The sequence below is a fragment of the Telmatherina bonti genome (assembly GCF_933228915.1).
Source record: "Telmatherina bonti genome assembly, chromosome: 10".
Classification (NCBI taxonomy): domain Eukaryota; kingdom Metazoa; phylum Chordata; class Actinopteri; order Atheriniformes; family Telmatherinidae; genus Telmatherina; species Telmatherina bonti.
The window spans coordinates 19,201,396-19,214,283 of NC_136628.1; the positions used below are offsets into that span (position 1 = coordinate 19,201,396).

Below are 12,888 nucleotides of genomic sequence, written 5' to 3' on the forward strand. Positions count from 1 at the left end.
AAGAAAAGAAACTTCAAAAGCTGTCAGTTAAAAGCCTGCATGTCTTAAATCAAATATAAAAGTACAACTTTATGAAATAAATAATAAGTCTTATATTGTCACAAGATGAATAGAAATATTGTAAGAAAGCTCAGTTAGAACTAAAAAGAAGTCCTGCTGGTTTGATTAAACAAACAAACACCAAGACAACAACCAATAATTGACCATCCTTAATAGGATGAGTGCTGGCTGAAGGCTTTCCAGTTTTATTAAAACTTAAAAGTCATCGAGCAAAGAAGGCCAGAGTTTCTTTCAACAGGCTGCAATGAGGGAAAAAAACATTGAGAAAAAGTAAATATTAGCACTTTTACTATTTGCTTTTTCTTGCGTAATCCCTACTTGATAAATATTGACACCCATATATCCTACAGTGTTGTTTTTTGCTGTTTGGGAATTTGAGTGTTTCTAATTCTTTAGCAAAAAAAAAAAATTCACTTTCAGTTCCCACTACTTTTTGGATTTTTAAAGGGGGTAGTTTTATTCATATTTCATCTAGTCTTGTTATATAGAATATTTTGTTTCCAAAAACATTTCAAAAGTCAAATAGATCACCTTTTTTTTTTTAATTTATTGATTAATGGAGATATCCAGAAACTTTAACTCAGTATGACAATAAACTTCATGGAAAATTTAAATTTCTGAAATTTTCAACATAAATAATATTGTCTTTCTCTTTAAACAAACAAAAGGGACTGGTTACCTTATGTAGAATGCAAGTGTTTTGCCTCCTGTGAGCACAGCTGTGTGACAGCAATCCCTCACTGGAACAGACCAACTGAGGCTCACTGGATAATTAGCCCAGGTGAGATCGCTCAGCTTGATTGCTGCGCTGGGAACGATCGCAGATATTTTTAGTCTAAACAACCAATCAGGATAGACTCTCCTGCCTTCATGTGCATATAAAAACTGCAAGTGAGAGCCTGTTCTTTTAAATCATTACCACAGCAACTGTCTTTTTTTTTTTCTCTCCCTCACAGCCTTTGGAGCAACAGTGGCAAAGATGGCATCTACAGGACTTCAGCTCTGCGCCATCGTCTTGGCTTGTGTTGGATTTTTAGGTGACATCCTCGTCTGTGCCCTGCCAATGTGGAGGGTCTCTGCTTTTGTTGGGAACAACATCGTAACAGCGCAGACCTTCTGGGAAGGCCTGTGGATGAACTGTGTGCAGCAGAGTACAGGACAGATGCAGTGCAAGGTCTACGACTCCATGCTGGCTCTGCCCCAAGACCTCCAAGCTGCCCGGGCCTTGGTTGTGATCTCCATCCTAGTTGCGTTCTTGGGACTCCTACTAGCTATCGGAGGGGGGAAGTGCACCAACTGCATCCAAGATGAGGCATCCAAGAGTAAGGTGGCCATTGCTGCTGGTGTAATCTTCATCGTTGGTGGTATCCTGTGCCTCATCCCTGTGTCCTGGTCTGCTAACGAGGTCATCAGAGACTTCTACAATCCAATCATGAATGATGCACAGAGGAGAGAGCTGGGGGCAGCACTCTTCATTGGCTGGGGTTCGGCAGCGCTCCTAATCATTGGTGGGGCACTTCTGTGCTGTCAGTGTAAGCGGCATAAAGATGGCCGCTACGCCATCAGATACTCTGCTCCAGGCTCAACAGCCAGCGCAGGAGCCTATGTTTGAAATACCTGAGACTATACTTTTTTCAGGAAACTGAATGAGCTGCTTTTAAAGTTTAACATTGTTTTAATGATTTTAATAAAGTTACTTTTTATAAACTTGTGAAATTCATCGGTGGCTTTGTTTCTTGGGTCACTTCTGCCTCTTGGCTCTGGTACTGATAAGATGACTTGAATGACCTTTTAGCTGTCACATCCATTTGCTTTTCACTGAAGGTATTGGTGTGTAATGTATCCTAAAGACTTAGAGGCTGACTTTGACTTCAAAAGTACATCACAATACAGTCTAGAATATTCTGCCTTAGCCTATTTGGCCTGCACTCTTAGAAGCCTCCTGTGGTGTGATTCTGTTTATGGAAGATTTGCCTGGAGGAGTAAACTTTACCCTTACAGCTGAAAGTCAAACACAAGTCAGAAAATGCAATGAAGATCAATGAGAATTTTTATATTTGAAAACCTTGCAAAAGAGAATTTGCTGTGTCCCCTGGAGGGCTCAGAATTCCAGTGGTGAGACCTAGGAAGATGGGAGCAGAAAACACAGGTGTCTGGGTGTGTCCCTGCTCATCTTCTGACTCTGCTTCTGGGGAGGTAATGGTGGATCTTGACCCTGTGGGTGTTTGCTTTCCATGCAGCCAGCACTTTGGTGTCCTGTGATGGCCAGGCCTGGGCTACTCAGTGCCCATGCCTTGGGGCTCTGCTCTGGGCTGGGTGAGGCAGAAACTCACTCTGCTTTGGCCTGGATTCTGTTCTCTGGGCCAGGGATCCTCAAGGCCCAGTGTCCTGCATGCTTTCCAAGTGTCCCTGCTGGAACACACCAGACTCAGACAAGCTCTGCATGTCTGCTAAATGCACATTGACTTGAATCAAGTGTGTTTCAGCGGGGACGTTTGGAAAACCTGCAGGACGTCGGTCCTTGAGGACCTGGATTAAGGATCCCTGCTTTGTAGGGGCTGCTGGGCCCTGGGCGGGGGGTCTCTGGCTCCTCCCTGACGCGTCAGGGAATGGTTAGTCCCCTTGCAAGCACATAGTTAATCCTTGTAGCGTGATCACATGTGTGCGTTCACACATACATGCCCACAAAAGCGCTCGTCTCTCCGTTTCCTACTAAATGTTGCTGTTTGTGTGTCGCCAAGTTTCTATGCAGGTATGTTTGATAACGTGTGTTTCTGCATATCACTCTTTATGTATCCTGTAGTACTGTAGCAGTTTATATTGTTTTTATGAATACAATGATTCCAGGTGCTCAGGCAAATTTTCTATACCCTCCTCTCCTTTTCCTCTTACCTGTTTTCTTTTTCTTTTCTTCTTTGTTTCCCCAGTCAGGTTTAGTATTAATAAAATAAAAAAATATTTAGAATATCAAGGGCAGTCATATATATGACATTTCTCCCTTAGTAGAGCAAGTCTGTCTGGCAAAATATGAAATAAAGACCACTACTTTGTAGGTTAGTAAGCTGGACATGATTAAAATAAATGAATAAATACTTTGCTGTTTAAATATAGAATTATTTCTTATTAATTTAGCCTCTTATGAATTCAAACTTAACTTGATACATGGAGCTGACCCACAGAAATCAGTTGCTCTGCCTTTTTGTGTGTCCTGGTACTGAGACTGGTTTGATCAAAAGTTGATCAAAGCCCTTTGTTTTTGGTTTAAAAAGGAGTGTTTCACACACAGTCATGTTTGTTAACAACTTTTCTTCGACTTATTCAGGCGGAGCAGGAATCAGGACAAGCAGGAAACATGATCAGTGAACTAGCGAGTCCCCTCCCAGCTGCTCTTCTCTTACCTGCACTGCAACAGCAACATCCAGGAACCAGCAACACCAAGAGAAAGCTTGGCTTAAAAATAATCTTTTGCTAACAAAAAGTTGATTTTCTTGCTGCCTTTTCCCTCCTTTTATTTAAAAACCAGAACTTTTTGGCAAACTTAAACACATTGGATTGTTTCTTAACAACATGCAGACTCAGCTGGTTGGGGTGTGTTTGGCAATCATCGGCTTCCTTGGAACTATACTCATTTGTGCCCTGCCGATGTGGAAGGTGACAGCCTTTGTTGGAGCAAACATCGTCACTGCTCAGGTCTTTTGGGAAGGTTTGTGGATGAACTGTGTGATCCAGAGTACGGGACACTTACAGTGTAAAGCTTATGACTCTATCCTGGCTTTACCGCAAGATCTGCAGGCTGCTCGGGCCATGATCTGTGTCTCCATCGCTGTCAGTGTGGTGGCCATTGGGCTCACTGTGGTTGGGGGCCACTGCACAAACTTCTGCAGTTATGACAGGCTTGCCAAAACCAATATTGGAGTATCTGGAGGCGTGGTGTTTATACTCGCAGGGCTCCTGTGTATCATTCCAGTAAGCTGGTCAGCTCACACCATCATCACAGGATTTTACAACCCTGAAGCCACAGAGGAGAGGAGGGGAGAGCTCGGAGCTTCCATATATGTGGGCTGGGTGTCTGGGGCTCTGCTCATCATCGGAGGAGGGATACTGAGTGGGAGCTACACATGCTGAAAACACAAATGGACTACAAAGTGCCATCTATGCAAAATAAACTTTCAAAATGTACAATAATGTCTTTAGTATGATTGATTTTGTTACAGTGATTTAAGCTACATTTTCATCCTTTATGTCAACCTTTAGCTGCACCTTAATAACATGTTGCAAAAGGTTTATGTAAAACCTAACATACTGAAGTGTTTAGAGCGAATGTTTCTGTTATGATTTAAAATGAAGAGGGAAACATGGATATTTTTAAGCTGTTTCATGTTACTTTATAACTGAGTGTTCACGTTAAAAAGAAGTGTAAAAAGAAATTGCCTCTTTAAGGGATTTTAGTACTTGATGGTCAAATTCTCAGTGCTGATAATACTGAGAATGCTGACATCAGTAGGGCAAAACTATTCATATTTGTATTAAGTCTTTGTCTTTGTAATTCTATTTTTGTATATATATTTTTTTAACAAAATGTGTATCATTTCTCATTTTTGCATATGAAAACCAATGGCTTAACACTAATCATTTTTGAGATTTTTTTAGGCAGCCGAGGACTTTGTTTTAGCTCTTTAGTTTTTGAATACTCTCCACATGTTTACACAAAGCTCACAAGTTGTTTCTCCTTTGGCTCGCAGTTACATTTCTCTATTTTCCTTTGTGTCATGTGACAATAAAGAAAACATTACATCCCAGGAAAGCTGCTTAATCTTTGTTTTAACCAAGTTCAAACAAGATAAATGGTTCTTTTCTTTTTTACAATTACAATATGTGCCCAAATTCTTGTTTTTCTTTCTTTCTTCTCCTTTTCTGAACCTTGATAGTTTTGGCTTGGTGCTTGTTTCTTTGGCTTTGGAGTGGCGCTACAGGGCAGTATGTTTTAAGAACGGAGGGTAAGCTGACAGACTACTGGTCTGACACGGTGTCTGTTGTGTGTTTTAGGAGTGTGTTCAGCATGTGGACTGCAAATGTGACATGAAACATCTTTTGTCAAAGAAAAATGCTGTACTTGCACAATCTGAAAGTTAATATACATAAATAAGAAATTTGTTTTACTTAGTGAACAAATGATCATTTTCATCATATTTACCAGCAGTTCTAATGTCTAATTAGCATCAAAACACAATCCAGAGTTTCAAAACTTTATAAAAGAATAAGGGTTCACAATCATGATCAACATTAAACTATACATCAACAGCTTTAAGTATGTCATCCAAATAACCCTAATCCTTTTGTGGATTGTTAAAACCTTTTCTGTCAAATAATAAAATACCCAATAAACTTTCATGAAGTCTAAGAAATAAAAACTCCCAATAAGCACAGCAATTAATTTTTTTAGCCACTAAGGCAGCAAAACTATTGATTCATTTTAGAATGACAACAGCATTAAAAAAAACCAACCATTAATAACAAGAATTTAGAAGTTATTAATTGTACTTACTGACAGCATACAAAAATATCAAAGTATTATTATTATTATTATTATTATTATTATTATGATTATTAATAATAATAATAATAATAATAATAATAATAATAATAATAATAATAGTAATAATAATAATAATAATAATAATAATAATAATAATAATAATAATAATAACAGTGATAAAAAATTTAAAAAAAGACTGACAAGAAACCCGGCAATCATTAATCTTAAATAAAACTTTGGAAGATAAGTTATTGACATGGTTTGGTAAACTTCATTACACACATTAATTTCTGTCTTTATTCAGTATTTTCTATAATTAGTCAGTATCTCAATCTAAATGAAGATCTTTAACAAATACTAAAATTATTATTAATTCCCTATATTCCCAACAAGTGTAATATTAATTTATGAAAGGTGTACAACCCTTAAATATATATTTAAAGGGTTTAAAGGGTTTGTTAAAGGTTTGTTAAAGTCAACATTAGTGATGAAATCTGTGGATGTATAGAAATGTACATGAAGCAAACTAATCCTAAAACATGCAGAGCTGGCCAAAATCCAAGTGATCCCTAGCCCAAGCCTGCACTGTTGTCAGGCTGGTGAAGCTCTCACATGTGGCAGATCACACAGGGCCCAGTTGTACCTCCTGCCACTGACCACCAGATAGCCCCTGCAAACATTCAAAAGAATCAGTGGTGTAGGGCTGTTAGAAAAAAGCATTTTGATTGTTTAAAATCTAAAAAATAATGCATTTATTATGCTTGTTGTGCCTGCAAAGTATTATTATGAAAATGTTATTACAGCCATTCACATGGGAAGACGTCATGATCAAATTTATTATTCCTAGCTTTTAAAGTCCAGATCATGGGAAGCTGCTCCACGGTCTTGTTAAGTCACTGGATGATGTGTAAAAAAATTTTTGGTTTAGTTAATGACACTTTAAAACCAAAATGGTTGAATTTAGGGATGTAGGCTCAATACTAAGCGTGTGTATTCGTACTTGGTATTGATAAAAGTGTACCGATACCTGATACCACAAGCTAGCGGAGCTGTGTTTGATATGATTTGGACATGTTTTAAAAGAAATAAATGCCTTGAATGTTAAAATGTGGCATTTTTTGTTACACTAAAACTAGATCTTTGTTTCAAAACCACTAATTTATAGTTGAATTTGGGTAAAATGTGCCAAAGCAAAATAAAACTTGTTGAAATCGTTAGATCAGTAATGTTATTATATTTGTATTGGTGAAATTCCTTCAGAAAGGATGGATATTTATTACGACCTAATGAAATCTTACACAGTTATAACAGCAATAATAACCATAGTCACAATAATGTTCACATAAACAGATTTGATATCGGGAAATATCGATATCAGCAGATATTCAAACTTTAGTTGTCGGTATCGGATTGGAACTCTTAAAAAGTGGATCAGTGCGTCCCTAGTTGAGTTATAAAAGTTCCTGAGATTAACAATTACTTGTGTGAGCATCACAGTAGCCTGATATAAACCTGTATCAGGATGACATTAATATGTGAAGGGACTTTGATGTGAATGGGGTGGGGGGGTATAGGTCTTGTTTGATGTCAAACCCCTCATGTCCTTTGTTGTGTGCAGCTCTGTGTGTATTACAGTTGCATCTGGCGTTATGTCCTTACTGCAACAAACAGAAGTTAGCTCCTCTGCAGGTAGAGTTTTTCCTTTTGATGGAGTCCTCGTGAAGTGGACATCTTATATGGTTTGTTTGTAGGGAGGAATCTTCATCTGGACACTTAAGTTCACCAATGAAAATTCAACTTTCTCCCTTTTGTGGTTGACACAGTGTCACCATTATGTCGTTTGTCCCTTGTGAAACATTGTACACTCGCTGTTCTGCTACTTTTCTCTGCTAAACTACTGAACTCAGTCTGGCTGGTTTGGAAAAATATCAAACTGGTAAAACCTGGTCTTTGGTCCAGGTTCTGGTCCTTGGGGTGCCTAACCCTGATATCGCGGTGGTGCTGGCCTATGGGGGTTTTCTTCTGGGTGGGCTGGTCCTGTTCGGTCCTGGTCAGGGCTCTGCCGGGGGAAATTTGGGTGGCCATTGGGCCTGTGAGGTGCTAGCTCTCAGTATTTCGGTGCCCGGCGCCTGCCGGGCCTGCCTGCCTTCTCCTTGTACTACTTGGTGCACCTGCCTCGTCGCACCTTGGGGCTCCAGTCCAGGGGCCTCCTATTCTCTGGGCTCGGTGGGCCTGCCGGGCCCTGGCGATCTCGGGCTCCTCCCTGACGCTTCAAGGCCTGGTTTTGGTCCCCTAAGAGGCACATGGTTCACAGTTGCCACATGATAACACATGCTCCTTTACACGTGATTGTGCACAAAAGTGCTCCTTTTTCCACTCCACTTTCTACTGAATGTTGCTGATATTTATGTGCTGTTAGCTTCCCTGCAGGTATGTTTACAACGTGTGTTCTTACATATCATTATCATTCTAGAATAGGTATCCCTGTAGTACCATAGTACTGTAGCAGTTTATGTGTGTGTACATACTGTAATTTTGGCAGCTTATCTTAACTTTTCCCTTCACACTTTGATTCTGTACCTTTCTGTCCTCTCTTTTCTTGCTTTTGTTTTCTTTTCTTTTGCATGATAGGTTGACAGGTGACTATAAATTATCCCTAGGAGTGAATGATTTTTTGTCTCTCTGTGTTAGCCCTGCGATGGACTGGCAACCTGTGTCGGATGTACCCTGTCTCTCGCCTAGAGACTGCTGGGATAGGCTCCATCTCTCCTGCGACCCTTAATTGGACTAAGCGGTACGGATAATAAATGAATGAATATTCACAATATAAAGGGCAGTCATGAATAAGACATGTGTCTTCCTTGGTAGAGTAAATCCGTCTGGCTAGATATGGCACACAGACTGCCATTCTGTATCCTACAATGCTGGACAGGACAGGATAAAGAAAACAAACAAAAAAACAAAAAAACAAAAACAAACTGGTACAACCTTCACAAAGGATGAAGTCACTGAAACTGGGTTCATTTGTGCTCTCGTTTTTAGCAGTAGCTCAACAGAAAAGGGCTCACAGAGAGTGGAAAGTGTAATGCAGCGAAGACCCCCAGGGTGGGATTTAACCTGTCTGACTGCCCAAGGAGCCTCTGGATGCTGCTCAACCAGTTTTGGGCTCTTTTAACTGAGACATGCTGACATTAATCACCTCCGTTTTTATTAACTAAAAGACTGTGCTTTAGTCAAGCAAATGCATCTCATATGTCACTATAAAGAATTTAATCCTGAAGTAGATAATTAGTTTGATATCTTAGGGGATACTTTATCTTTTTTTTAATGAACAGACTGCACTTCGGAGACAGGCACACCCATTAGATGTCAGACCCTGGTTTGCGAACTTCCTTTAACTCTTTATGGGGCAAGTAACTATTTTTGATCACTTCCTTGTCTTTCATATTCAGCATGAAACTATTTTTTTCCCTATCATTAAACAGCAGAATGGAGGTCTCGGTACATACCAGAAGGACAAATTTCATTAAGTGCCCTATAAAGGGTTAAATACTCAGTGTAGTCTTTAAAAAACTGTAAAACACTTTAAAGGATGCAGATATCAATTAAAATCAATTAAACTTAATTTAATAATTTACAAATAAAAGTTATAGGATTAAATGAGCAGTGAAACTGAGACTGTCAAAGGGCAGTGACATTTTTTCCATGTTGGTCACCTGGAATGTCCTTGCTACAATATTTAGTTTCACCCCTGTAATTACTGTTTCTTCAGGACTTATTGACAATATCCCAATTCTCATTAAGTTTCCAAATGAACAAGACAGTATGTTTGTGTCACAGAGTTTTCACATGAAAAAACTCAGCTGTCCTTGTAGCTCCCATGAATCCAGTTTGGTGAGAGTCCTTGACAAGCCAGTTTCTGTATGAAGTCAGCGCTAGTAAACTCCTCCTCTGACCTCTCCTTTAGTCAATAAAACCACCAACAAGTGGAGGACAGTGTCCACCTTTCTTCCGAGACACCAATATAAACCAGTAGCATCTTTGTTGTCTCAGAAAACAAACTCTCCAGCTTTCAGGAGCACACCTCTTATATCTCAGAAAGCAACAACAGAGCTTCAGTATGGCCGTTGGTGGAAAACAAATTCTGGCTTTGGCCCTGGCCTTCATTGGTTTTCTGGGGAGCATCATCATCTGCGGTCTCCCAAACTGGAAAGTCACAGCTTTCATCGGTGCCAACATTGTCACCTCTCAGGTTACCTGGGAGGGTTTATGGATGAACTGTGTGACGCAGAGTACTGGCCAGATGCAATGCAAAGTGTATGACTCTCTGCTGGCCTTACCTCAAGACCTGCAGGCTGCCAGAGCTTTAGTCGTCATCGCCATTATCGTCGGGGTCTTTGGGATCTTGCTTGCTGTGGCTGGAGGGAAATGTACCAACTGCGTGGAAGAAGAAAGGCAGAAGAGCAAGGTGGCAATTGCTGCTGGAGTCATCTTCATCATTGCTGGCCTTTTGGTTCTTATCCCCGTGTGCTGGACTGCCAACACCATCATCCGGGATTTTTACAACCCAACCCTGGTCAACGCTCAGAAGAGGGAGTTGGGGGCTTCTCTATATATTGGATGGGCCTCTGCAGGTCTGCTGTTCCTGGGCGGAGGGATTTACTGCAGCTCCTGTCCCCCCAGAGATGAACACGATGTTAAATACTCCAAGGCTGGCTCTGTGGTGACCAGCAAGGCATATGTTTGAATCTTCAAGTGATCCTAAGGAAAGATTCAGATTTTGTTTTTCCCTTGTTGGGTCAACTTTTCCCAGTTAGAATAGCATGCATAATGAAAGAAACAGAAACGGACATGTTTCTTTTCTTTTTTGTTTTTTTTTTAATACAGGTATGCATAGATATAATAATCTATTAACCCTCTACAGTTTTACTTTTTTATATGCTTTTTTCCCCTAGACTCACCTATATATTTTTTTCCATGATGTATGCAAGATTTGAAACATTTTCAAAAAGTAATAATTAATAATTAACCATATAACTGCTAACACCATATTCAAATTTAATTGTGTCATTATTTATTATTGGTTTATATAAATATATATATATATATATATATATATATATATATATATATATATATATATATATATATATATATATATATATATATATATATATATATATATATATATATATGTATATACATATATATATATATATACAATAACTGAGAAAACACACACACACGTACATAGTCCACATACACACAGATATATATATCTAAATATATATATATATATATATATATATATATATATATATATATATATATATATATATATATATATATATATATATATAAAATATATATATATATATATATATATATATATATGTATATACATATATATATGTCTATATATATATATATATATATATATATATATATATATATATATATATATATTTAGATATATATATATATCTGTGTGTATGTGGACTATGTACGTGTGTGTGTGTTTTCTCAGTTATTGTACACAATTAAAACTGATGTAATCTGAGATGGTTCCTTATTTTGTCTTTGAATGCCAGGAAAGATTTTCAAAAGCGTCAATCTTAAAATGAACAAATCCATTAATCTGGTTTCAGGTCCCAGATTCACCACGAAGAATGACTCACTTCACATTAAAAATTATTGTGTAATTGAATTTATTTTATAATAATCTATAAGACATGGATATAAGAACAAAGAAGGGATGCCATGTTAAATGGAGAGAAAGAAAAGTTTTTCATTTGAAGCTACTTTTTGCAGAACAAAAGAAAGAACAGAAAGTCTGGAATTTATACTGGCAGATTACTGGTCTGACACAGTGTTTGTTGTGTGTTTTTGGAGTGTGTTCAGCATGTGTACTGCAAATGTGACATGAAACATCTTTTGTCAAAGAAAAATGCTGTATTTGCACAACCTGCAAGTTTATATGAATAAATAGGAAATTTGTTTTACTTAGTAAACATATTGGATCCTTTTCATCATATTTATCAGCAGCTCTAATGTCCAATTAGCATCAAAACACAATGCAGAATTTCAAAACTTTACAAAAAAAAAAAAAGGAAAAAAATACCTGACATGATAACACAATCATAATCAACATCAAATTTCTCCTTTAAAATGATGTGTTTAGGTTTCTGAAAATGCTTAATTTATCACACATTTATGTATTTAATTATTTAAAAATAAACAATAGATCCTATTCCTTCTCACACACGCACACACACACACACACACATACACACAGACACACAGCACATATAAAACCCCACACTGACCACCCATCCTGAACAAACGTATAGTCCAATCCTTAATTTCTCTCTTTTACCTGAATATGCATATACAACTAAAATAAGAAATAAGCATCTAGTTTAGTGCCTGAATTTTAAAATAAGCTTGAATGTGTCAGATTATCATTTGTCTAAAACTGTCCACAACAAAAAAACAGTGGAAAGTTTCTAATGCTTGTATGAGTGTCCATACTACATTTCTCATGCACACATCATAGCAGGTAGAATTTACTACAAAGGCTTGTGAACTCATGGCTTTAAGTTCATGTGAGGTGTACATTTTTATCTCCACATAATTCTGCAGTCACAGGTGCCAAATCATGTGTGAGATGAGTCATGGTTTCTGTCTATAGTTTAAAAATCCGGCCCCGAGAATCCAGTAAACACTACCGTCTGAACAAGTCAGACACACATAGAAAGAACCAACAGACAAAAAGAGGAGTAAAAAAAAGAATTTTTTATTTTGGGGAAAAATAAAAAAATAAAAAAACCATCCCTCTAGATTCTGCATGATCTGTGTGTGTGTACATGTTTGACGAGTAAGGGCAGTATCTGCATGTGTCAAACCAGTTTTTCCCGCACAAGTGATGTTGCTAAACAGGAAACAGGTTTTTCTCTTTGCACATTGTCTTCCATGTCTCCTTCTCCTCTTGTTACACAGAAACTGCCAGCACAATTATGCACTTGTGCTGTTAGATGATAGACAAAGAATATTTTAACCAGATCAAATCACACATCGAATTTCAACAGAAATGTGGTGTTTTCTCAGGATGCAATAAAACTCTGGAGTGCATCTTATAAAATGTTTCATGCCAGGAGCTCATTTTGTAATTCATTTCCATCTTTATTCATTCTTCTGTTGTTGATTTACTCAGATCTGGCCATTTTCAAAGCAAGTATGTAAACACAAGGAAAAGAAAAGATGATGTCACCACCACTCCTCTTTCTCTTTCA

General features: G+C 37.9%; 3 protein-coding genes across 3 annotated transcripts; all 3 read left to right on the forward strand.

The window, feature by feature from the left end:
- Nucleotides 1–1,039: 1,039 nt before the first annotated feature.
- cldnd (claudin d) lies at nucleotides 1,040–1,672 on the forward strand (the record flags this gene model as incomplete). The annotated part of the gene is made up of 1 exon (XM_079247687.1): nucleotides 1,040–1,672. One exon carries the CDS (start codon nucleotides 1,040–1,042, stop codon nucleotides 1,670–1,672), a length of 633 nt encoding a protein of 210 aa, XP_079103813.1.
- Nucleotides 1,673–3,627: 1,955 nt separating this feature from the next.
- Nucleotides 3,628–4,185, forward strand: LOC306761497 (claudin-4-like; the record flags this gene model as incomplete). The annotated part of the gene is made up of 1 exon (XM_079247689.1): nucleotides 3,628–4,185. The coding sequence occupies one exon, from the start codon at nucleotides 3,628–3,630 to the stop codon at nucleotides 4,183–4,185; it is 558 nt and encodes a 185-aa protein (XP_079103815.1).
- Nucleotides 4,186–5,724: 1,539 nt separating this feature from the next.
- Nucleotides 5,725–10,343, forward strand: LOC306761500 (claudin-4-like; the record flags this gene model as incomplete). Its single annotated transcript, XM_079247692.1, has 2 exons — nucleotides 5,725–5,769; nucleotides 9,717–10,343. Exon 2 carries the CDS (start codon nucleotides 9,717–9,719, stop codon nucleotides 10,341–10,343), a length of 627 nt encoding a protein of 208 aa, XP_079103818.1. The 5' UTR covers nucleotides 5,725–5,769.
- Nucleotides 10,344–12,888: the final 2,545 nt, after the last annotated feature.